Source organism: Eretmochelys imbricata, chromosome 9, assembly GCF_965152235.1.
Source record: "Eretmochelys imbricata isolate rEreImb1 chromosome 9, rEreImb1.hap1, whole genome shotgun sequence".
Classification (NCBI taxonomy): domain Eukaryota; kingdom Metazoa; phylum Chordata; order Testudines; family Cheloniidae; genus Eretmochelys; species Eretmochelys imbricata.
In genome coordinates this window covers 103,184,490-103,209,169 of record NC_135580.1, presented here as the reverse complement: position 1 = coordinate 103,209,169, position 24,680 = coordinate 103,184,490, and the positions used below count along the sequence as shown (strand labels likewise).

General features: G+C 42.6%; 1 protein-coding gene and 1 pseudogene across 4 annotated transcripts in view; both read right to left on the bottom strand.

Annotated features, from left to right (window-relative positions):
* Positions 1-24,680, bottom strand: part of OGT (O-linked N-acetylglucosamine (GlcNAc) transferase) — an 83,783-nt gene that overhangs the window by 6,302 nt on the left and 52,801 nt on the right. For all 4 annotated transcript variants that reach the window (XM_077826325.1, XM_077826323.1, XM_077826324.1 and 1 more), the window contains 6 exons: positions 23,232-23,321; positions 17,937-18,062; positions 13,726-13,896; positions 13,471-13,587; positions 13,220-13,387; positions 1,631-1,783 (listed from right to left, as the gene is read on the bottom strand). In XM_077826325.1, the coding sequence (XP_077682451.1) occupies positions 1,631-1,783; positions 13,220-13,387; positions 13,471-13,587; positions 13,726-13,896; positions 17,937-18,062; positions 23,232-23,321 (825 nt within the window). The remainder of the gene's footprint in view (positions 1-1,630; positions 1,784-13,219; positions 13,388-13,470; positions 13,588-13,725; positions 13,897-17,936; positions 18,063-23,231; positions 23,322-24,680) is intronic.
* LOC144270373 (protein FAM98A-like) lies at positions 20,896-21,892 on the bottom strand (annotated as a pseudogene).

The following is a 24,680-nucleotide window of genomic DNA, read 5'->3' as shown; positions in this document are numbered from 1 at the left end:
TGCCAGTTAATTTTAATAAGAAACAGCAGCATAAAGGGGTGTGTACCCACAGCAGATGAAACGACGAGGTATATTTAGCGTTCGTGAAAATGCTGGAGTCACAGCCTCAGAGACTGAAGTTTCCAATTTATTTACAGGGAGCATTATGCAGTAGTTCATAAGAACAGCCATACTTGGTCAGACCGAAGGTCCATCTAGCCCAATATCGTGTCTTCCAACAGTGGCCAATCCCAGGTGCCCCAGAAGGAATGAACAGAACAGGGAATCATCAAGTGATCCATCCACTGTTGCCCATTCCCAGCTTCTGGCAAACAGAGGGTAGGGCCCCATCCCTGCCCATCCTGGCTAATAGCCATTGATGGACCTAATCTCCATGAATTTATCTAATTCATTTTTGAATCCTGTTACAGTCTTGGCCTTATCATCATCCTCTGGCAAGGAGTTCCACAGGTTCAGTGTATGTTGTGTGAAAAAAATACGTGTTTCTTTTAAACCTGCTGCCTATTAATTTCCATTTGGTGGCCCCTAGTTCTTGTGTTATGAGGAGTAAATAACACTTACTTACTTACTTTCTTCATACCAGTCATGATTTTATAGACCACTATCATATCATATCCCCCAAGCTGAAGTGTCCCAGTTTTATTAATCTATCCTCATACGGCAGCTGTTCCATACCCCTAATAATTTTTGTTGCCCTTTTCTGAACCTTTTCCAATTCCAATATATCTTTTTTGAGAATGGGCGACCGCATCTGCACACAGTATTCAAGATGTGGATTTATATAGAGGCAGTATGATATTTTCTGTCTTATCTATCCGTTAATGATTCCCAACATTCTGTTTTCTTTTTTAACTGCTGCTACACATTGAATGGATGTTTTCGGAGAACTATCCAAAATGACTCCAAGATCTCTTTCTTGAGTGGTAACAGCTAATTTAGACCCCATCTTTTTATATGTATAGTTGGGATTATGTTTTCCAATGTGCATTACTTTGCATTTATCAGCAGTGCGAGACTTCCTTACAGTGCCTCATCAGTATGACTCAACATAAGAACAGCCATACCAGGTCAGACCAAGGGTCCATCTAGCCCAGTGTCCTTCCGACAGTGGCCAATCTCAGGTACATCAGAGGGAATGAACAGAACAGGTAATCATCAAGTGATCCATTCCCTGTCACTCTGATCAGAAGTGAGATGTTCAGCCTCCGTACCCATCTAATGGTTGACTTGTCAGGTAAGAGCACAGATAATGGTGCGAATAAGTGCCAGTTGTGATGTAAACTGGACAGGACTAAACAGCTTATTACACAATTCCTATGGAAAAAAACTGTCAGAAGCATAACAATTTTCACTCAACTCGGATCAGATTTATAATGAGACCCAAAGAGATTCCAAATCCCATTATCATCCAATCCCCTATTCCGGAGAATGTTGTAAGGATTCAAAAAGGTTCATCCCAAATAAATATTCTCAACAAACCAAGCAAGGAAACTGAAATCTTTCCCTGACCTGAACAGGGGCAATTTAAGTTAAAGATCTGCTGCTCATTTTAAAACCGTTCCTGTAAACAAGACAGCAGTCAAATTATGGAGTTCTGATCTGAGACTTCGTAGCAAACATAGCTACTCACATTAGCCCACATCTGTAAAGTGGAAGGGTCAATCTTATATAGCTGGTTAAAGTTACAGTACACAACAGCATCCTCTGGTAACCCATACTGAGAGCGGGTGGTAACAATGATGGTACGTGGAACCTCTTCTCCAGTTGCTGCCTTGTTGTTAATCTAGGAAGAACATAAGAAAGTTCAACTATACAGCTAATTTAGAGCACTGAAATTCAGACCACAGGATACCTAATGAAATAATCCAGTAAAGTGTTTAACAGCATGAATTCTTACCTGAAAAGTTAAGTATCGGAGGTAGCCGTGTTAGTCTGTATCCACAAAAACAAGGAATCTGGTGGCACCTTAAAGACTAACAGCTTTATTAGGGCTGTGATGGGTTGGATCACAGAAACCCCCTGGGAGCTACCATCTGATGTGCCCAGACTACTTCTGCTCCTGTTTTCCTGCCCTGGCATCTTAAGACTTCAATGCCCTGCCTGGTTTGAGCCAGACCCACGTTTGAACCACGTCCCCTAACAGCTGTAGGCTTAATTGAAAGCAATTTAGGAAGTGTTCCTGTCCTTGACACTCAGATGCCCAACTCCCAATGGGGTCCAAACCCTAAATAAATCCATTTTACCCTGTATAAAGCTTACACAGGGTAAACTCAAATTGTTCACTCTCGATAACACTGATAGAGAGATATGCACAGCTGTTTGCCCCCCAGGTATTAATACATACTCTGGGTTAATTAATAAGTAAAAAGTGATTTTATTAAATACAGAAAGTAGGATTTAAGTGGTTCCAAGTAGTGACAGACAGAACAAAGTGAATTACCAAGCAAAATAAAACAAAACACGCAAGTCTATATCTAATCAAACTGAATACAGATAAAAACCTCACCAGTTCCAGTAAGCTTCCTTTTACAGACTTATCTCCTTCTAGTCTGGGTCCAGCAATCACACACACCCCCTGTAGATACTGTCCTTTGTTCCAGTTTCTTTCAGGTATCTTTGGGGGTGGAGTGGCTCTCTCTCTACCCAGCTGAAGACAAAATGGAGGTGTCTCCCAAGGTTTAAATAGACTCTCTCTTGTGGATGGAGACCCTCTCCTCTCTCCTATGCAAAGTCCAGCTACACAATGGAGTTTTGGAGTCACCTGGGCAAGTCATATGTCCATGCATTACTGAGTTCATTACCAGCCAAGCCACATTCCTGGGAAAGCCCAGATGTGGACTGGCATCTCCAAGTTCATTGTTGGCTTAAGGTCTTCTTGACTGGGCACTTACTGAGAATAGTCGTTTCTCAGGAAGCTGTCCAACTGCTTCACTAAAACCTACTCAGAATCAAAGTATGCAACCAATATTCATAACTTCGAATACCAAAAGTGATACATGCATACAAATAGGATTAATAGATTCAGTAGATCATAACCTTTACAGAGATGTGTTACATGGCATATGTAGCATAACACATTCTAGTTATGTCATATATACATTCATAAGTATAATTCCATTAAGGGAAAACTGGGGGTCAGATCTCCAGGAGGGGGGAGTTCATCCAGCTGACCTTTTGGGAACAGAAAGTGGGGCGTCCAAAGGGGTTTTACCAATCCAAGACACTCCATTAAAAGATGATGTTCTTGCTACGCTTGTAAGAGATGAAGCTCTCTCTCCAAGACCGAAGGGGAAATCTCTCTGTATGGGTGAAACTTCACAAGGGAGTGGGGTCCAGCCCAGAGAAATTCTAGAGGGAGAGGTCAAGGGCAGGCATGGTTGCAGTATTCCCTTTCCCTGCCAAAGCCCCGAACACATGCCTGAATTAAAAGCCTTCTCCAAAGTGGCAGAAGAATCTGCATCACAGTGCATACCGGGGGCATAAAGAACTAGGAAAATGCAGTAGACACTAAACAAGCTAAATCGTGTGAACAAAGCCTGTCCACCGTAGATTTGCTGTTAATCTTGTGTCTTTTGCTAATTCATCCATGGGTTAAAACAAAGGAGTTAATACTAGTGGTTAATGCTTTAAAGATGTGGGACATACCTGATTTGTGGAAGAAAGTGTTGTACATGCTAGGGATGGTGACAACACAGCCCCACAAGCATGTTACTTTTCAGCCTATACCTGTAAACAGATTGGAAGCTTGGCTCAGCAGCAAAAGCATAACAGGCCCATGCTGCTATGTAGAAGGGGAAACTGAGGCACACCGCCTTATGGCATTGGTGGCTAAATGGAAAACAACAGAACACCACTGGCCATCACATACAGCCCCCAGCTAAAACCTCTCCAGCACATAATCAATGATCTACAACCTATCCTGGAAAACGATCCCTCACATTCTATAACAGATTTAAAAGTAGCTATACTTGAACAAAAACACACTTCAGAAACAGACTTCAAAGAGAAACAGCAGAACTAAAATTCATTTGCAAATTTAACACCATTAATTTGGGCTTGAATAGGGACTGAGAGTGGCTGGCTCATTACAAAAGCAGCTTTGCCTCTCCTGGAATTGACACCACCTTATCTATCATTGGGAGTGGACTACATCCACCCTGATCTAATTGGCCCTGTCAACACTGGTTCTCCACTTGTGAGGTAACTCCCGTCCCTTCATGTGTCATTATATAATGCCTGCATCTGTAATTTTCACTCCATGCATCTGAAGTGGTGTTTTACCCACGAAAGCTTATGCCCTAATAAATCTGTTAGTCTTTAAGGTGCCACCAGACTCCTGGTTATTTTTACCTGAAGAGTTGATTCAAGTTATGTCAAATATGAGGAAAAGGAAGGTTACTCACTTGTAACCAAAATACTTTGAGACATAGCTGCACGTTCACACACTAGAAATGTATTCATGGTGTGTTAGGATACAAATATTCAGGCCTGTCCGTAAAGGCCTATACTCTAAGAAATTAGGTGTATTCTTATCACTTGGCTAGTTATAGAGGTATAAAAGAAAGAATCAAAATCATTGTCTGCCAGCGTAAGAGCTTTCTCTTACTGTGACAGTCTGAGGCCCTGTTCTTAGGTTAAGGCCTTTGGCTAAGCAGCAGAGGCAGCCATAAGCTGGGAAGCGAATGGTCAGATCCTCACCTTCCAAACTAGTCACATTGAAAGAAAGTGCTATTGGGCTGTTAGGAATACAATCCTGTCCTGATAATGCCTATCGCCTCCAGAGAAAGGGAAGTGCCTAGAAGATGTAAAAGGAAACTTAGTTTGATAGCATCCTGTCTGGCAAGAACTCACTTATCAATAGCTGGGATGTGAAATCCTCATTTCTTTGTTGTTCTATCACTGTAGTCGCCATTTCCCTATTGTTTGTCTGCATAATCTCTGTCTGGTTCTGTGATTGTTCCTGTCTGCTGTATAATTAATTTTGCTGGGTGTAAACTAATTAAGGTGGTGGGATATAATTGGTTAAATAATCAGTAAAATGATTGGTTAAGGTATAGCTAAGCAGAACTCAAGTTTTACTATATAGTCTGCAGTCAGTCAGGAAGTGAGTGGGGGGTGGGAATGGGAACAGGGAATAGGGGTGGGGAAATTGGAATCATGTTTAGTTAAGGGCAGGAATGGGAACAGGGACACAGGTAAGGCTCTGTGGTGTCAGAGCTGGGAAGGGGGACACTAAGGAAGGAAACTGGAATCATGCTTGCTGGAAGTTCACCCCAATAAACATTGAATTGTTTGCACCTATGGACTTCGGGTATTGTTGCTCTCTGTTCATGCGAGAAGGACCAGGGAAGTAAGTGGGTGAAGGAATAAGCCCCCTAACATGGTGCAACTTGGATTAGTGGAACCTTCTTGGAACAAAACCTACTGGAGCACTTGCACACTTCCTGCCCTTCCCCTCGCAGCTCTAAACATCTGGAGGACAGAGCTATAAAGGGGGCAGGGCATAGTTTCTCCTACTACCGCCTCCTCCTACAGTCTCAAGTTGAAATTACGACTGAGGAAGGAAAGTGTGTAGGTCATCTCAAAGAATGCCAATTACAGGTGAGTATCTTTCATTTCTTCACGTGGCCTCTGCATATTCCCATGCTCATGTATTTGACAAGTAGTACTCCTGCCACCATACAGTAGGTTAAAGAGGTTCAGTTAAATAGAAATTGTAACACTGCCTTTGTGAAAGTATGAAGAGAGCATTAAGTCGTAGCTCTACAGATCGGATATATTCCTATATTAACAGAGGACGCTTCCATGGCCTCATTTAGTCAAGTCCAATCGGAACATTTCTGGGTGAAGTACAGGTATGTTCATAACACTCTTCAATACAGCAGTCCTGCTTTTAAGAGTTCACAAAATTGTAGTGTATCTTCTGGAAGGAAAGTCAATGATGAATTCACACTGCTATGTTGCAAAGTTTGAACATTCAGATCCAAAGGGGAAGGGTGGTCCAGTGGTTAGAACACTAGCCTAGGACTAGGAGACCCAAGTTCAATTCCTTGCTCTGCTAAAGATTTCCGGTGTGACCTTGGGCAAGCCACTTAGCTCTTCTTTACCCCAGAGCGGATGTAAGAATAACTACATTAAAAACTGTGAAGAGCTAAGATACTATAGTGATGGGGGGGGCAATATAAAAAACAAAAGAGGGAGACAGAGATAGCATCTATATCTGAACAGCTCACAAGTAAAGGAGACTGTTCCCTCAACATTGGACATAGCAACTGATCCAGACAAGAGACCCCTGATGCAGGGCACTTCCCTTGAACCATTTTGGGAGATGGCTGCCTTTCTTCAGCCCTTTTAAATACAGGGCAAAACCTTAGACAAGGCTAATATTACCTCATGCCATATAAGGAAGGTGATCTTCCAGTCTGAAATATTGGAACAGAGTGTTGATTACAATCTCTAGCTCCCCTGATCCAAGAAAAGATGTCACACCATGAGTGGTTTGATTCTGTATAAGTGTGGATTTGAGGTGTTTTCTATGAGTCATAACAATGGCTTAATTATATGAAAAGCCAAAATTCACAGTCTAACCTACATAAAAAAAGACCATAGAATTTCCCCCAAAATAATTCCTTCTGAACTAGAGCATATATCTTTAAAAAAAAACAACTTATCTTGATTTCAAAACAGATGGAGAATCCACCAAAACTGTAGGTAAAACTGTTCCACTGGATAGTTACCCTTATTGTTAAAAATTTACATCTTATTTTCCAATCTGAATTTGTCTATCTTTAACTTCCAGACACTGGATCTTGACGTTTGGATCTAGACCAGTGGCTCTCAAGCTTTTGTACTGGTGACCCCTTTCACATAGCAAGCGACCCCCTTACACATTAAAAACACTTTTAAGTATATTTAATACTTATATTTAAGTATTTTCGACCCGATGAGTCGAAAGAATAGTAAATATGACAGGCGACCAGCTTGGCTTAATGGTGAAATCCTAGCGGATCTTAAACATAAAAAAGAAGCTTACATGAAGTGGAAGGTTGGACATATGACCAGGGAAGAGTATAAAAATATTGCTCGGGCATGTAGGACTGATATCAGGAGGGCCAAATCGCACCTGGAGCTGTAGCTAGCAAGAGATGTCAAGAGTAACAAGAAGGGTTTCTTCAGGTATGTTGGCAACAAGAAGAAAGCCAAGGAAAGTGTGGGCCCCTTACTGAATGAGGGAGGCAACCTAGTGACAGAGGATGTGGAAAAAGCTAATGTACTCAATGCTTTTTTTGCCTCTGTCTTCACTAACAAGGTCAGCTCCCAGACTGCTGCGCTGGGCATCACAAAATGGGGAAGAGATGGCCAGCCCTCTGTGGAGATAGAGGTGGTTAGGGACTATTTAGAAAAGCTGGACGTGCACAAGTCCATGGGGCCAGACAAGTTGCATCTGAGAGTGCTGAAGGAATTGGAGGCTGTGATTGCAGAGCCATTGGCCATTATCTTTGAAAACTCGTGGCGAACCGGGGAAGTCCCGGATGACTGGAAAAAGGCTAATGTAGTTCCAATCTTTAAAAAAGGGAAGAAGGAGGATCCTGGGAACTACAGGCCAGTCAGCCTCACCTCAGTCCCTGGAAAAATCATGGAGCAGGTCCTCAAAGAATCAATCCTGAAGCACTTCCATGAGAGGAAAGTGATCAGGAACAGCCAGCATGGATTCACCAAGGGAAGGTCATGCCTGACTAATCTAATCGCCTTTTATGATGACATTACTGGTTCTGTGGATGAAGGGAAAGCAGTGGATGTATTGTTTCTTGACTTTAGCAAAGCTTTTGACATGGTCTCCCACAGTATTCTTGTCAGCAAGTTAAGGAAGTATGGGCTGGATGAATGCACTATAAGGTGGGTAGAAAGTTGGCTAGATTGTCGGGCTCAACGGGTAGTGATCAATGGCTCCATGTCTAGTTGGCAGCCGGTGTCAAGTGGAGTGCCCCAGGGGTCGGTCCTGGGGCCGGTTTTGTTCAATGTCTTCCTAAATGATCTGGAGGATGGTGTAGATTGCACTCTCAGCAAATTTGCGGATGATAGTAAACTGGGAGGAGTGGTAGATACGCTGGAGGGGAGGGATAGGATACAGAAGGATGTAGACAAATTGGAGGATTGGGCCAAAAGAAATCTGATGAGGTTCAATAAGGATAAGTGCAGGGTCCTGCACTTAGGACGGAAGAATCCAATGCACCGCTACAGACTAGGGGCCGAATGGCTAGGCAGCAGTTCTGCGGAAAAGGACCTAGGGGTGACAGTGGACGAGAAGCTGGATACGAGTCAGCAGTGTGCCCTTGTTGCCAAGAAGGCCAATGGCATTTTGGGATGTATAAGTAGGGGCATAGCGAGCAGATCGAGGGACGTGATCGTCCCTCTCTATTCGACATTGGTGAGGCCTCATCTGGAGTACTGTGTCCAGTTTTGGGCCCCACACTACAAGAAGGATGTGGATAAATTGGAGAGAGTCCAGCGAAGGGCAACAAAAATGATTAGGGGTCTAGAACACATGACTTATGAGGAGAGGCTGAGGGAGCTGGGATTGTTTAGTCTGCAGAAGAGAAGAATGAGGGGGGATTTGATAGCTGCTTTCAACTACCTGAAAGGGGGTTCCAAAGAGGATGGCTCTAGACTGTTCTCAATGGTAGCAGATGACAGAACGAGGAGTAATGGTCTCAAGTTGCAGTGGGGGAGGTTTACATTGGATATTAGGAAAAACTTTTTCACTATGAGGGTGGTGAAACACTGGAATGCGTTACCTAGGGAGGTGGTAGAATCTCCTTCCTTAGAGGTTTTTAAGGTCAGGCTTGACAAAGCCCTGGCTGGGATGATTTAACTGGAAATTGGTCCTGCTTCGAGCAGGGGGTTGGACTAGATGACCTTCTGGGGTCCCTTCCAACCCTGATATTCTATGATTCTAATACCATTATAAATGCTGGAGGCTGACAGCTCGCGACCCCCCATGTAATAACCTCGTGACCCCCGAGGGGTCCCAACCCCCAGTTTGAGAACCCCTGATCTAGACTGACCTTCGTCAGTTAGACTGAAGAATCTATGATCAAATATTTGTTCCCCACATAGATACTAAAAGATTCATCGTGTTGCCTCTTAATCTTCTCTTTGTTGATATAAGTAGACTGAGCTCCTTATGTCTTTCACTATAAAGGCATATTTTCTAAGCTTTAAGTATTCTCCTGGTTCTTCTCTGAACCCTCGCTAATTTAGCAACATCCACAATTCAAGGAGGATACCAGAACTGGATGCAGTATTGCAGCAGTGGTCACACCAGTGCCAAATGCATATTAGCCGTTTTGGCCACAGTGTTACTCAGCTGTTTATCCTAGGAAGCAGTGACCGAAAAAGATTGAGGGGTTAAGGTGGATAGAGTCCTTCATCCTGTAAGTATAGCCTACACTCTGTTCCTAGATACATGTACATTTAGCCATATTAAAACATGTTTACTTACACCTAGCTTGCCAAGCAATCCAGATCACTCTATCAGTGGCCCATCATTTACCACTCCAATTTGTGTCATCTGTAAACTGTCAGTTATGATTTTATGTTCTCTTCCAGGTCATTGATGAAAGTTAAACAGCACAGGTCCAAGAACGGATCCCTGCAGGACCACTTTGCAAAAGCAGCTGCTCGATGATGATCCCCCATTTACAATTACATTTTAAGAGCTATCAGTTAACCAGCTTTTAATCCATTTAATGTGTGCCATGTTAATTTTGTATTGTTCTAAATTCTTAAACTTCTATAAGGCATTTGACTTGGTACTCCATGACATTTTGATTAAGTATATCATATCAACTTCTTTTTCAAGATTAGTATAATTTAAGGAAAAAAAAAAAAGGAAAGAAATAAAGATAGTTTGACAGAATCAGCGTCTGGGGGGGAATCAACATTATGGTCCAGCAAGCTTTTCAGCCAGATCTTTTTAAACTCTTGGATGCAAGTAATCCAGACCAGCTGATTTTAAAGCATGTTTAGTTGGATCTAATCTTTACATATGCATGACGACTGGGACCTTAGGTTTTGTTCCAGGCACAGAGGCAAATGCCTGAAATGGGACATTACCGGGCTTTTTAATCCCATCAGGGGTCTGAGCGGAGGCTGTCCTTCAAGTACTGGAATTAACTAAGAAACAGTAACCAGTCACCAGGACCAGATGGCATTCACCCAAGAGTTCTGAAAGAACTCAAATGTGAAATTGTGCAACTATTAACTATGGTTTGTAACCTGTCCTTTAAATCGGATACTGTACCCAATGACTGGAAGATAGCTAATGTAACGCCAATATTTAAGAAGGGTTCTAGAGGTGATCCTGGCAATTACAGACTGGTAAGTCTAACGTCAGTACCGGGCTAAAGAATAAAATTGTAAGACACATAGAAGAACAGAAATTGTTACGCAAAAGTCAATATGGTTTCTGTAAAGGGAGATCATGACTTACTAATCTATTAGAGTTCTTTGAGGGGGTCAACAAACATGGACAAGGGGGATCCAGTGGACAGAGTGTACTTAGATTTCCAGAAAGCCTTTGACAAGGTCCCTCACCAAAGACTCTTATGTAAATTAAGTTGTCATGGGATAAGAGGGAAGATCCTTTCATGGATTAAGAATGGGTTAAAAAAAAAAGACAGGGAACAAAGGGTAGGAATAAATGGTAAATTTTCAGAATGGAGAGAGGTAACTAGTGGTGTTCCCCAAGGGTCAGTCCTAGGACCAATCCTAGTCAACTTATTCATAAATGATCTGAAGAGAGGGGTAAACAGTGAGGTGGCAAAGTTTGCAGATGATACTAAACTGCTCAAGATGGTTAAGACCAAAGCAGACTGTGAAGAACTTCAAAAAGATCTCACAAAACTAAGTGATTGGGCAACAAAATGGAAAATGAAATTTAATGTGGATAAATGTAAAGTAATGCACGTTCAAAAAAATAACCACAACTTTACATACAATATGATGGGGGCTAATTTAGCTACAACTAATCAGGAGAAAGATCTTGGCGTCATCATGGATAGTTTTCTGAAGATATCCACGCAGTGTGCAGTGGCAGTAAAAAAGCAAGCAGGATGTTAGGAATCATTAAAAAAGGGATAGAGAATAAGACGGAGAATATCTTATTACCCTTATATAAATCTATGGTATGCCCACATCTTGAATACTGCTTACAGATGTGGTCCCCCCATCTCAAAAAAGATATACTGGCATTAGAAAAGATTCAGAAAAGGGCAACTAAAACGATTAGGGGTTTGGAACGGGTCCCATATGAGGAGAGATTAAAGAGGCTAGGACTTTTCAGCTTGCAAAAGAGGAGACTAAGGGATGATATGATAGAGGTCTATAAAATCATGAGTGGTGTGGAGAAAGTGAATAAAGAAAAGTTATTTACTTGTTCCCATAATATAAGAACTAGGGGCCACCAAATGAAATTAATGGGCAGCCAGTTTAAAACAAATAAAAGGAAGTAGTTCTTCACTCAGCGCACAGTCAACCTGTGGAACTCCTTGCCTGAGGAGGTTGTGAAGGCTGGGACTATAACAGGGTTTAAGAGAGAACTGGATAAATTCATGGAGGTTAAGTCCATTAATGGCTATTAGCCAGGATGGGTAAGGAATGGTGTCCCTAGCCTCTGTTTGTCAGAGGGTGGAGATGGATGGCAGGAGAGAGATCACTTGATCATTACCTGTTAGGTTCGCTCCCTCTGGGGCACCTAGTATTGGCCACTGTCGGTAGACAGGATACTGGGCTGGATGGACCTTTGGTCTCACCTAATATGGCTGTTCTTATGTTCCGGCTTATCACTGTGTTTTGGAACCAGAACGTTTACCCACTAATGCTTCCTGCAATGATACAGCTTGGAGAGGATTCTGATGCTCCTTTCTGGCCCAGAGTGAGAAGGTGCTGCATATGGAACAATGAGAAGGCAAATGACCTTCCTCAAAGGAAGCCAAACAATGCACATGTGCATTTGTATTAGGAAAAGCAGCAGAGCAAGAGGCATCTCTCTTGAACTATGGTTTCTCCATCTATGGTTCCAGTGTGTCAGAACTAATGACATTTGCCAGAGTATTTTGTTAAAAAAAACAAACAAACAAGCAAGAAAATAACTAAGCAAAATAAGGCAGCACTGACCCCAGGAATGATGCACTTGTGCAAATGTGGGTCCAAGGACCCAGCTAGGCTGCTGGTCCATCTGTTACCAGGGTTAGAAGGAACTGAGGTGGACAGTGGTCCCTTTCATAGTCTACTCTTCAGATGTTCTGCTCCTTCCCTTATGGCTCTGAAGGCACGAGCATGTTCCACTAGACCTTGCTATTAGAAGGTTCCATCAGTCCAAGCTACACCACCACCATATCCCAAGTGTGGGAATGTGCAGAGGCCACTTAAAATTTTAAATACGCTATCTTGCAATCTCTTGTAGTTCCTCTGGTTTCTTAACTGTTTTAGATAGTAAACTCCTTGGGGCAAGGACTATATGTACATTGGTCTTGTACAGCAATAAGCACAGGATCAGCACTTAAAACAACTGGCTTTAATAGGACATGATCATACATAGTAAGGACGGATTAGAGGGCCATAAACAAGGAACAAAAAATTACATATCGAGTTGAGGTTTATCTAGTGGGGTGCTTCAGTTAATTACATCCAGTCATATTACATCTTTAATCATCTGGAAGACTTAAGAAAATTCACACACAATGGTAATTCAGAAGTGTTCTGAAGATATAATAGAACCCAGAGACTTTAGAAATATGGGCAGAAAAACATTACATCTGAAAAAATGCAAATTAAGACAGCTGTATGGCAATGTCTAAAACAGTTTAAGTGGGAAGATTGAGAGGGTAATTAGATATGAGCTTGCAATGTGATCTGGCAAGAAGAAGAACTAATTTGATTTAGAACTGCATATGGAAAGGCAAAACATGTAATTTGTCCAGCTACACAGCACTGGCATGATAAGACCCAGAAATCTGCATTCTGTTTGTCCCCTTTTTCACAACAGGTAGCTAAAATGAAGAAAATTCAAAGAAGAGTAACAAAATCATTTAAAAACTCAAGGAATTAATTTATATTATGAGAAAAAATAAAATATTGATTCAAGATGGAGGGAAGAGAAGTTACAAGGGAATAAAGAGGGAGGAGAAAAACAGTTTTCTATCCTACTTGGCCTCACCTGTGTAGTTGCTAGTCCATTGCTAATGTTGAATCCATTGATTGTTATCTGAATTTGTCCACGATTAATCATCTCAATCACAGCTTCTGCAATTGTATTCATAGGAATGACTGGCATACTGAGGGCAGCATTGCTGTCTGCATTGTCTCCACTATCAGGGCACTTCATCTAAGAAATCGTGCAAGATTCATCAGTGAGAAAATGCTGCGTTCAGTCTACTAGGGCAGAGTGCAAAGAAGTGAAGTTCTCACCTTAACAATTTTGACATCAGGGAGGCTGTCAAGGAATGCCTTCAAGTCTATGCCATTCAAAACAATCCTGTTATCATAAATATGGCCATTGGACTTGAAATCAATGACTGCTTTTTTCTATGGAGCAAGAAAACAAGTTTCAATTTACAACATTCCATTGCCAAATTACTGTACTGAATATAAGTTCCTAGAGAAGTGCAAGTCCCCACTAGATAATCAATACTATTGGCTTTCCTTTCCATCGCTGTCTCTTACCTTCAGGTGGGGGAACATATTAGCATGGTCTCCAATAAAGAAAGTGTTTGGCATGTAAGCCAGTTTCTCAGAATATTGCTCTGCCACATCAACTGGGGAAGTTTCTTGATCTGTGATGATATAATCCATGAACAGCGCTCCACTGGTTCCAGGGTATCCCAGCCACATAGCCTACAAGCCAAGCCAAAAAGCAACAGATTTTAATCTCAAGTGTGGACAAACCATACGTGCAACTGTATAACCTGCTCTGATTCAGCATCTCTCTACCAAGGTTCTCACACGGATTCTCAAATGGCTGAAACCCGACAAAATGAGAGAATTGTCGCCAATCATTGGAATAATGACAAATTAAAAAACAAAAAAACACACCCTGTGACAATTATGGCCAGAAATCCATCAAGGACACAGAGTCAGCTATACTCAGTTATGAAGTTGGGTATTAACCAGTCACCTCAGTTTCTCTGACCTGTTTGGAGAGTGCAGTGGCCTGGAATTAGACGGTCCTCAGGTTTCTCTCCCCCTTGTCGAGATTTAAGCTAATTCTCCATGCTGCTCATGTGACTTATGAACCTAAGTCTCATTGAAAGTCAAAAGGACATAAGGTGCTTTAAATTTTTTTTACCATTAGTCTCTTCCTCCTTTGATTAGTGTACTGTATGACAGCACAGGTTGGATTTGTCCCACTGCATTCAGCAGGGTGTTAAAAACAGACACTTCATCCACACAAGCAGGGCCAGGAAGCCACTGGTTCCTCCTCTGGATATATGTGGGGGTGGGATAGGTTGGGAGAAGGAACCTAGCAGCTTACATAGCAGCAGCAATGCTAGTTTTCTAGAAGGGAAGGGGAATAGCTAAGAGCAGAGAGTTAGGAGATGCTGCTTTTTTGTTGTGGGAGGAAAGGCTCGAGCCTCTTCTGCTTTTTCCAGAGGGGAGGGGAAATAAGGAGCAGATTGCCCCAAGTAGACAAGAGGAGCTAGGCACACAGGGTTTCCTGAACATTCAAGAGGGATGCAGTCCCAAAGGAACCCTGCAAAGAGGAAAGGGTTCACAACCACTACTAGTTAAATGGAGGTGAGATGGTAAGAGTGAACAAGCCCAAAATTAAATGAAAACCCAAAATTAAATGAAAACCCATAAATCATTTTACAGTCAGTGACAATTTTCACACATTTGTAGGTCTTCTTTGGGCCGGTTGGCTCTTTTGAAAAACAGTTATCACATATAGCTACAACAGTAGAGCAGCGAGTCCAAAACGTCTAACAGACCAGCATTTGCACTGCTTCAAGAACCTCACAGAAGGACATTCAAGGTGGTGTTTAGCTTAAACTATCCTTTTCTCAGACCAACTAATTGAAACATCTACCCACTGACGACTCAACTGATTCAGATCTGCTTTATAGGATACAAGGCTGTTCAGTTCCAGATACCAAAGTCAGCATCTAGTAAATAAGACTACTCCCATTGTTTTGCAGAAGCGTTTCTGCAACCAGTACACTTACACACACTTATGCTCGGACAAGGAGTAAAAATCTACGTCTTCCTTCCCTACTGGCAAAAGGCAGATTGTTGTTCTTACTCCTGGAGGTGTACAGATGCCATGGTGATGGGCGCCAATCTGAGAACCTATCTGTCCCACTTAGCAAGGTTCTGAAATGGATGGGTAAAAGGGACAGCTCTCTTCTTTTGCACATCAACTGGTATCAAAAGGTCAGAGAAGACATTAGGACCACAGACTGGATTATGCATCAGAGTAGGTCACTACTGAGCTGACTGACCACAAGAATCCCTTGGTATGGCATTCCACAATACCACTGAATATGTTCCTGAATTAGCATACCTCTTCACTACCTGTGTATTTCATCTATTTTTATTTTAATCTGCAAAAAGACTAGATGAAACAAGGATTTAAAATCCCAAGGAAACCTCAAGATTAATCCATCACCTACCAGCAGGCTCACTAGCTATGGCTGCTAACAGGAGCAATCAGAAGGAGCTGCTCAACTATCTGTAGGAAAAATCAGAAGTGAAAGCACTAATGAATAGGGTCCTACCAAATTCATTGCCATGAAAAACATGTCACGGACCATGAATTCAGATTTCACGGAAGGAGACCAGGTCTTTTGCGTGCTTTTACCCTATACTATACAGATTTCAGCGTTTCTCAAATTGGGGTCCAAAAGGGAGTTGTAAGGGGGTTGCTAAGTTATTTTAGGGAGGTCATGGTATTGCCACCCTTACTTCAGGCGGCTGTTGGCTGGGCACCCAGGTCTGAGGGCAGTGCCCTGCTAGCAGCAGCGCAGAAGTAAGGGTGGCAATACCATACCAGGCCATCCTTACGTCTGTACTGCTGCTTGCGACAGCTCTGCCTTTAGAGCTGGGATCCCGACCAGCAACCGCCACTCTCCAGCTGTCCAGATCTGAAGGTAGCACTGCTGCCAGGAGCAGCACAGAAGTAAGGGCAGCAACACTACAACCCATCCTTCAATAACCTTGTGACCCCCCCCCCCACTTCTTTTTGGGTCAGGACCCCTACAATTACAACACTGTGAAATTTTAGATGTACATAACTGAAATCATGACATTTATGATTTTTAAAATCCTATGACCATGAAATTGACCAAAATGGACCATAAATTTGGTAGGGCCCTGCTAATGAGAAGTACCACTCATGCTGCAAGGCAAGAATAGCTTACCTGCTGATATGTGTGCATGCTGCAACAGTCCAAGACTGTTTAGCTTTGGGACCTCCCTAGTCTGATATTGGAGACAGAGACACAGGAGTGAGAATTCTGTGTACACAGTACCCTTAAAGAATTAAAAGTCTACAGGCCAAACTGTATCTTCAAGAATATTTGTGCTCTTTGAGGAACCCTGTCTCCTTATCTGTACTAAAAGGTTTTAGCACACCTAAGGCAAGGTAAAATAAATCACAAACACGACAGCTATCTATTGCTACTTACATTTTTCCAGTATTTTTTCAGAAAAACTTTGGAAACAGCAGTTCTATGTTGGCCACAGAAAGCCTCCAAGTGCAGAATGAGTTCAAATAACTCAATCAATCCAGTGTGCATTTTAAACCAAGGACACAATTATCCAACAATACAGCAGCAGTGAAGGACTGAAAGATGGCCTAGCATACAGGACACTGGACTGACACTTGAGACCAGAATTCAATTCCCAGTACCACCACCACACCCTGATGTGCCCTGCCCTGTCTCTCCATTCCTTATCGATGGAATGAAATATCCCTGCCTACCAGGAGTATTGCGAGGATAAAATCCATTAACGATGAGAGGCATCAGGATACTACAGAATTGCAGATCCTGTAAGTATCCACATATTGATAACAGTAAACTGCTCTAACACTTTTGTATGGCAGAATGAAATAAATTTGCTTAATAGAATTTTATAACATGGCTTGAGATCACTAACTTAAAATGTAGCTCATCTACAACAGATTAAAGGTGTATCTAACAGTTCCAGCTCACCTATATATTTAAAATGTCACTACCTTGAGTATTTCCACCATCCAGGGTTTCCTCTTAGTAGCATTAATCTTCCACTATGTGTTGGTATTGAGTTATTTTAATTTGAACATGGTATGTTTGCATATATGCACTGTAAGGACTTTGGTGTCAGTATACTACAGCATGTTCAAACCGCACCTGGTTCAGCACAATGTTTACAGCATTATCTATTGCTGTGTTACCAAAAAATATTGTGCTTATTCAATCATGTACTCAACCTGTATGGAATTATTCTTGTTCATGGAAATAAATTCCACAGAGGCAGAAACCAGGCACAACTGGTTTCTCCTAGTTGTATCCTTCCTGCAAAGATTCAAAGCTGAGGCCTCGTACCAAACAGCATGACTGACAACATTGCTTAAAATATCTGCTCTCACCAGAACGAGACGCTAGCATGCTCAAGAACCATGAAGCTATGTTTATTCTTTCCTTTGGAATATTATTCAACATATAAATATTGGAAAAAGGGAGCTAATTGTATATAAACCAAACAATTATTTTATTCATACACTACTCCTTTCAGAGCAATGCTCACTTTCATTCAGTCCCGTATGGATCAACATGCCATTTCCACAGCACTCCTAACTTAAAGGAGAGGAGAGAGAAACCAGCCTGTTCTATGACCATGCTGAGCAATGCTCTTACATCAGACAGAGCTCTCCAAACACTGTTTAATTCCTTTACCTGGATAGGTGCTGGTCTGAGAGCAAACAGCTCATTACGGGCTCCCTTAGTATAGCCATTCATGTTAATGAGGATGTGTATCCCATCCTGGTGAATGCGATCTGCTGCCTTTCCATTACATGGTATCTAAAATACAAGAATCAAGAACATACTTTATCACTGAAAGGCCAAAAGCAAGATTACAAGTCAGCACACCAACAAGTTTAATATATAGAAAAACTTTAAACAGCACTATATAGTTCAGATTAAATTTACAGCTAGCTCAAGTTTCTCATATCCACTTCCCCCAAATAAAGATGCTATGAGTGACAATAGTCACTCAGTTAACCCTGAAAAAAATACTCTGAGGGCAAGCATGTCCAAGTTCACTCAGACATTTGGTATGATAGCAGGCCCAGAGAGCTAGAGAAGTGAGTATTCACCCATGAAAGCTTATGCTCCAATACATCTGTTAGTCTATAAAGGTGCCACAGAACTCTGCCGCTTTTACATATCCAGACTAACACGCTACCCTTCTGATACTTATCAATTATGGAGACTTCTGTTGGTGAGAGAGCTGCTTTCACAGACTCAGACTAAGGTCAGAAGGGACTATCATGATCATCTTGTCTGACCTCCTGCACATTGCAGGCCACAGACTCTCACCCACCCACTCTTATAACAGATCCCTAACCTCTGGCTGTATTACTGAAGTCCTCAAATCATGGTTTAAAGACATGAAGTTACAGAGAATCCACTATTTACACTAGTTTAAATCTGCAAGTGACCCGTGTCCCGTTCTACAAAGGAAAAGGTTTCTGCCCATCTGACTGGGAAAATTCCTTCCTGACCCCACATATGACAATCAGTTAGACCCGCAGCATGTAGGCAAGACCCACCAAACACCTGGGAAAGCATTTTCTGTAGTAACTCAGAGCTCACCCCATCTAGTGTCCAATCACCAGCTGTTGGAGATATTTGCTGTTAGCAGTCACAGATTGGCTACGTGCCATTGTAGGCTCTCTCACCATACCATCCCCTCCATAAAAATTTACCAAGCTGAGTCTTGAAGCCAGTGAGGATTTCTGCCCCCGTGACTCTCCTTGGAAGGCTATTCCAGAACTTCATTCCTCCAATAGTTAGAAACCTTCACTCAATTTCAAGCCTAAACTTGTTAATGGCTAGTTTATATCCATTTGTTCTTGTGTCCACATTGGCGCTTAAATAACTTCTCTCCCTCTCTGGTATTTATCCCTCTGATGTATTTATAAAGCGCAATCATATCTCCCCTCAGCCTTCGTTTGGTATGGCTAAACAAGCCAAGCTCTTTGGGCCTCCTCTCAAGGTAAGTTTTCCATTCCTCAGAGCATCCTAGTAGCCCTTCTCTGCACCTGTTCCTGTCTGAATTCATCTTAAACATGGGAGACCAGAATTGCACACAGTATTCCAGATGAGGTCTCACCAATACCTTGTATAATGGTACTAACATTTCCCTGTTTCTACTGGAAATATCTTGCCTAATGCATCCTAGGACTGCATTAGCCTTTTTCATGGCCACATCACATTGATCACAGGATGACTGTGAGCTGCCAATACACACACTCAGGTCTGAAGTGAATGGTGTAGCCTGATGTAATGACTTTTCCAATGATGGTCTGAAATGGGAAAGAATCCCATTGGAAAGGATGATGCAGCAACAGGTCCAGGTGGTGGAGTGAGTCATGGCTTTCAACCAACGTATAAAAAAAAAAAGTTTGCTGGAAGCTGTTGGCTGGGTGGTGACAGTGGATGAGAAATTTTCCCTCTGAAACTGAACCTACTCCCTGGGTGGTTCTGCCATCCTCTAATATGTACTGTGCAGGACAAGATCTTTAAGCTGTCTGTGATCATTTCCTTTTTGTCACAATTAGCGTAGATGCCCAATGATCAAGAGGCGGCTCCTGAATCCTATAGCAAGTGGAGAGACTTCAGCAGTGCCACAGAAAAAAACTTGAGACATTCAAAAGGGAAATCTTCAACTGTGTCCTGGACCTCTTGAGGAAACCTGGAGGACTGCAGACATGAATCAGTAGCTGGTCTCAAGGATCACTCCATGAGGAGTAACATGAGCCTGTCTTTCTGCAACTTCCTAGATCAGATCTTGAAGCCAGTGCAGACCCTACGTTTAGACAGGATATGGGCCTCCCCAAGGCAACTGCAATGTCCGTTGCTGAGGGAAAGAGATCTGTTGCACACATGGCAAGGTTTAAAACCTGGGGTTGAACATACCCTGAGCTGAAAGAGAACACTAAACAAGGGAACTAAGGCAGACAAGGAGCCGGCAACCAGGAAACTGGAGGAAAAGGGAATGCCACCCCAAGATGGGCAGAATGTGAAAGAAAACAGGTTAAAAACAACTACATTGAAATAAAAAGAAATACAAGTAGGGTAAGAACAACGCTGGATTAGCAAAGCTAACCAACAGACACAAGGTTTCATCTCAGGCTACAGGTGGTTGAGAAGGACTAGGACCAGTGGTGGGTCTGATCTTCCCTAGATACCCTCAACTCATAGCACAAGCACACAGAACACAGGCTGCAACTGAAAGTTTCCGATCAAAGGCGCACGAGTGCACATGTGCTCCTGAAGCAGAGCACCCATAGGGATAACTATTCAAAGAAAAAACATTTACTCACCAACCCAACTGCCACTAACTAAAACCAAAAACCAGAACTACAAACCAAACAAACTATCTACAGAGCTAGAGAAACGTGGAGAACTTGCAGAGCAAGATGCCACAGTTCCAACAACCGTCACGGGCAGTAAGAAGGAACTGAGGGGGCCCCAGGTTGGCTGAGATATATATTGAGTGCCGTGCAGGCGCCACTCCAGGAGGCTCCACAGCCGACCCGATGGATGCTGCTAGGGGAAAAGCTTCCAACGGCCATGCACACAGCGCACGCACACCTAATTGGAATCGATATGAGCAAACACTCAAGAATCACCAGTTAATATGGTAAGCAACTAGTCTTTTCTGCCATGGTGGCATCCAGGAGGTGGAGGCTCAGTTTCATTTGGTCTGCCCCCTCTGTCAGGTATTCTGCCCATTAATACCTTATTAATGGCAAACACAGTCTTTTCTTGGATAGACCCACTGCTTATCCTCAATCTTTGACAATCTTGCTGAGCTGCCAAGAGGTGAGCAATGGAAATAGTGCAGTTGGTAGTTAAGAAGGCACGTTTGGGTTGGTAGACTTTAGCCAGTTTCTCTGTTTGACTCTTAGCTCTAGCTGACCAGCCAAAGGACTGCACAGTTACATCCAAACGTTTCACTAACAGTTTTGTCCAAACTTCATACTTATTGGCTATGGCTTGGTTAATTGTTTCAATTTTTTCCCAATAAGCTGGTCCCAATGGTTTCTTCAGTAAAGGTTTTCCAACATGGCCAAGCGAAACCTTTGCTAAGGTTTCTTTTAGTTTTTTTCTCCTGATTCCACTGAACAACTGGAACACAGTTATGTTGGCCAGAGTCTTGGACACACTGCAATACAACTGCCTTTTAGCTCCTGAAAGACCTCGCCAACACCTCCTTCTTGTGCTTTTTTCGGACGGGCATTCACACATAGCATTTTGGCAGCTTCCAGTTCTGAGATGAGGTATGTGAGCAGCAGGAGGCAATTCTTCTAATTAAGAAGGCGTTTTGTCACATCTCCTGATGTTAATGATGCATATGGACAGTTCACTTCCCCCAGTAGCCCGCTCACTTCAAGTTGGAACTCTTTTGCTTCACTTGGATTGTTAGTAGCTTGCACATTTTCTTCTAGTTTACAATATAGCCTTAACTCAGATACCAGCCAAGTAGCAAGTTTGGTAAATTCAGGGGAACTGGCTCCACCAGAGACTGCTTGAGTCAGTGCTTCATCTTCTAACCATGGACCTTTGTAACCTAGATCCTCCAACGACTCCAGGATGTCGCTCTCCATGAGCTCGAACTCCATCCTCTGCCCTGGCACCCACCGGCCTGTTTCCTTGCAAAGGATAAAGCTGGCACTCTGCGCAAGCAGTTACCGAGCCGACTGCCGGGTTGACATGTCAGAGTGAGATGGGAGGGGAGGGGAGCAGGCCCCCAGCCTGACCTCTCACCCGGCACCGGGAGCTGCCTGAGTCATTGCTCGCCATCCCATATCTGCATAATGATGCAGTCCCACCATTCAGTACTTGTTTCCTGGGCTTAGAAATGGAGCTCAGCTGTGTCAAGGTGATGTGAAACAGTCGTCAGCAACTGTGAATTGCTCTGCTCTACATCTTCCAGCAGGGCTGCTTGCATGGCATCAGTGTGGCGGCTCTTGTATCAGCTATGTAAATACTGCAGGAGAAGGTGCGAGGTGTTTGTAATGCTCACAACAACAGTGTACAGCTGAACGGGGTCCACGCTAGGTATTAAATGTTCAGTTCTGAGAGAAATACTCAGCAGGCAGTGCTTTCCAAATTGTTCCTGAAGTTCAGCAGCTTTGGGAACGCATTTTGCAAGTGCATGTATGCAGAGGATCTCTTGAAGAACAGCATTTCTGTTGCTGTCAGTTTAGCAGATACACCATTTTTATTCAAGAGCCCAGATTCTAAGTGGCACATCAGCTGCATATTGCATGGTCCAAGGGGATGAATTTAAGCTATCCCCTGCTGCTGTACAGCTGCCAGGCCAGTCCCAGCTCCAATGTGTATTACAGGATTTGCAGGACTACTCTAATTTACAGCCATCCTTGGATTCCAGGGACTGCTTCTGCATCTGAGGATCATTTAAGATGTAGTAAAACCTTTGCCACATACCTTCGATCCAAGAGGTGATGGAGGTAGAAGCTGCTCCAGTGACTAAATCTCTGTTATTCCACTATGCAGGGGGAATCTTTCACCAACTTGCTAAGCCATGCTATGCTTTATATTGTTTGAGTAGCCATGCTATGCTTTATAATTGTTTGAGTAGCATACAACAGCCTTAAATGTACCCAAGAATCAAGCCCAAAATATTCAACCACTGTAGCAAGTCTCCTCAACCAACTTAGGCTATGTGCATGACTATCGTTTTAATCCACAACCAGCACCCACATTAATAAAATTCCAATAGTCACACTTAAAGTTCACACAATGCCCATGATTCCCTCCATAACGATGAAACTGCTGACATACACTACCACAAAAGAATTCTGAAGATCACTCTTACCATTACCTGGGAGCATAATTTGTGCTCCAAGAAATTCACTGTGACTAGGATCCTTAACCATAGGTTGAGAACTCCATTTCTGAAAAACATGCTGCAAATTCAAAAGAATGAAAGCTCACCTGGGAGAGGTCAATGAAATGATTTGCTTCTGCCATCACCTTTACACGGAAGTTTGTCCCATCATCAGGGCTGAGGGCATAACAGAACACCTGGGATATACAGCACCACAAGTTAATATAAATACTTGAAATTAGTCTATTGACTAAAATTTCATCATAAATGCTATGTAATTACTCTACATTATCCTCATTAAAAAGAGGAAATTGTTTAGGACTAAGTTTAATTTTATTTTACACAAACATTAGCCATCTATTTTGTAAGTGCTTTGAACACGAAAAATCCTAAATAAGGGTTATGAAAATTGCATATAAGCAGCTTAAGAGTTTGTTGGAAGTGTAACAATTTCACAAGTGGTCTCACTTTTAGATTGATAATACATTCAGCCCATTTTTCTTTATTGACTCTCCAGCCAAACTGGGTAAGTTCTGGAAAAAGCAGTATGCAACTCTCCAGTTAAAAGTGTGAAATGGATCCAGTGTCAAAAGCAAAGGGTGACAAGGTATGTAAACATTTTTACCTTCAGTAAATCTAATATTTACTGGTCACTGATTCAAACAGTCAACCTGCATGAACCCAATTAGTCTAATGCAGCAGTTCTTAAACTATGAGGGAGGTGTGAGCTGTGTTTTTCTTTTGTGAAGAGCGGTGGCTGTCAGCCCAAGGTGGCTGGGGCTCGTGTATAAGGGCTGTGCACATCCAGGAAGTGGGGATAACACCTGAGCTTAGGCAGTCCTCCCCCCGGCTGGAGGTAGCAGGACGCCCTCAAAATCTCTCAGCTGAAGGTGGCAGGATGCCAGCCCTGCAGCAGCAGTGCAGAAGTAAGGGTAGCAACTGGATGCTAAGTATCCTGTTGACTCCTTTACACTGCTATGTTGCTGCTGGCGCAGTGCTGCTTTCAGAGCGGGGCGCTCAGCCAGCAGCCACTGCTCTGCCTTCAGAGCTGGGTGGCGATATATGTACTTGGGGGTGGGAAGCCATAAATGACTACAGACAGACACAAAGAAGCGGGGCTCAATCAAATCAGTTTGAGAACCACTGGTTTAGAGGGCAAGGTGCTGACTTCAGCATGAAATAGTGGATTCAAGTTCTGTTTGGGATTTATCTTTTCATTGGTAGATAGTGAAACAACATCCTCACTCCAGAACAAGTTAAGATGTATTGCTGCCACACTCTGCTTAGAAGCCAACATAGGTATTTACTGACTTCTTGCCACCATTAATGCTTGTACCAGAGATTAAAAAAAAAAAAGTTAACTTGTTAAAATTTCTAAATGTAGTGCTTTAACTAAGCAGCTCTTTCATGAAGATAACAGGGTATCAGTCTGATATAAATTTGCTATTTTTATATCTGTCAGCTAATCTGAAAGTAGTAGTAACTTTTTATGTTTCTTTATCAGGAAGATAATGTATCTGAACATCACAAGCGTCACCATAAGAGAGGCAAAGAGA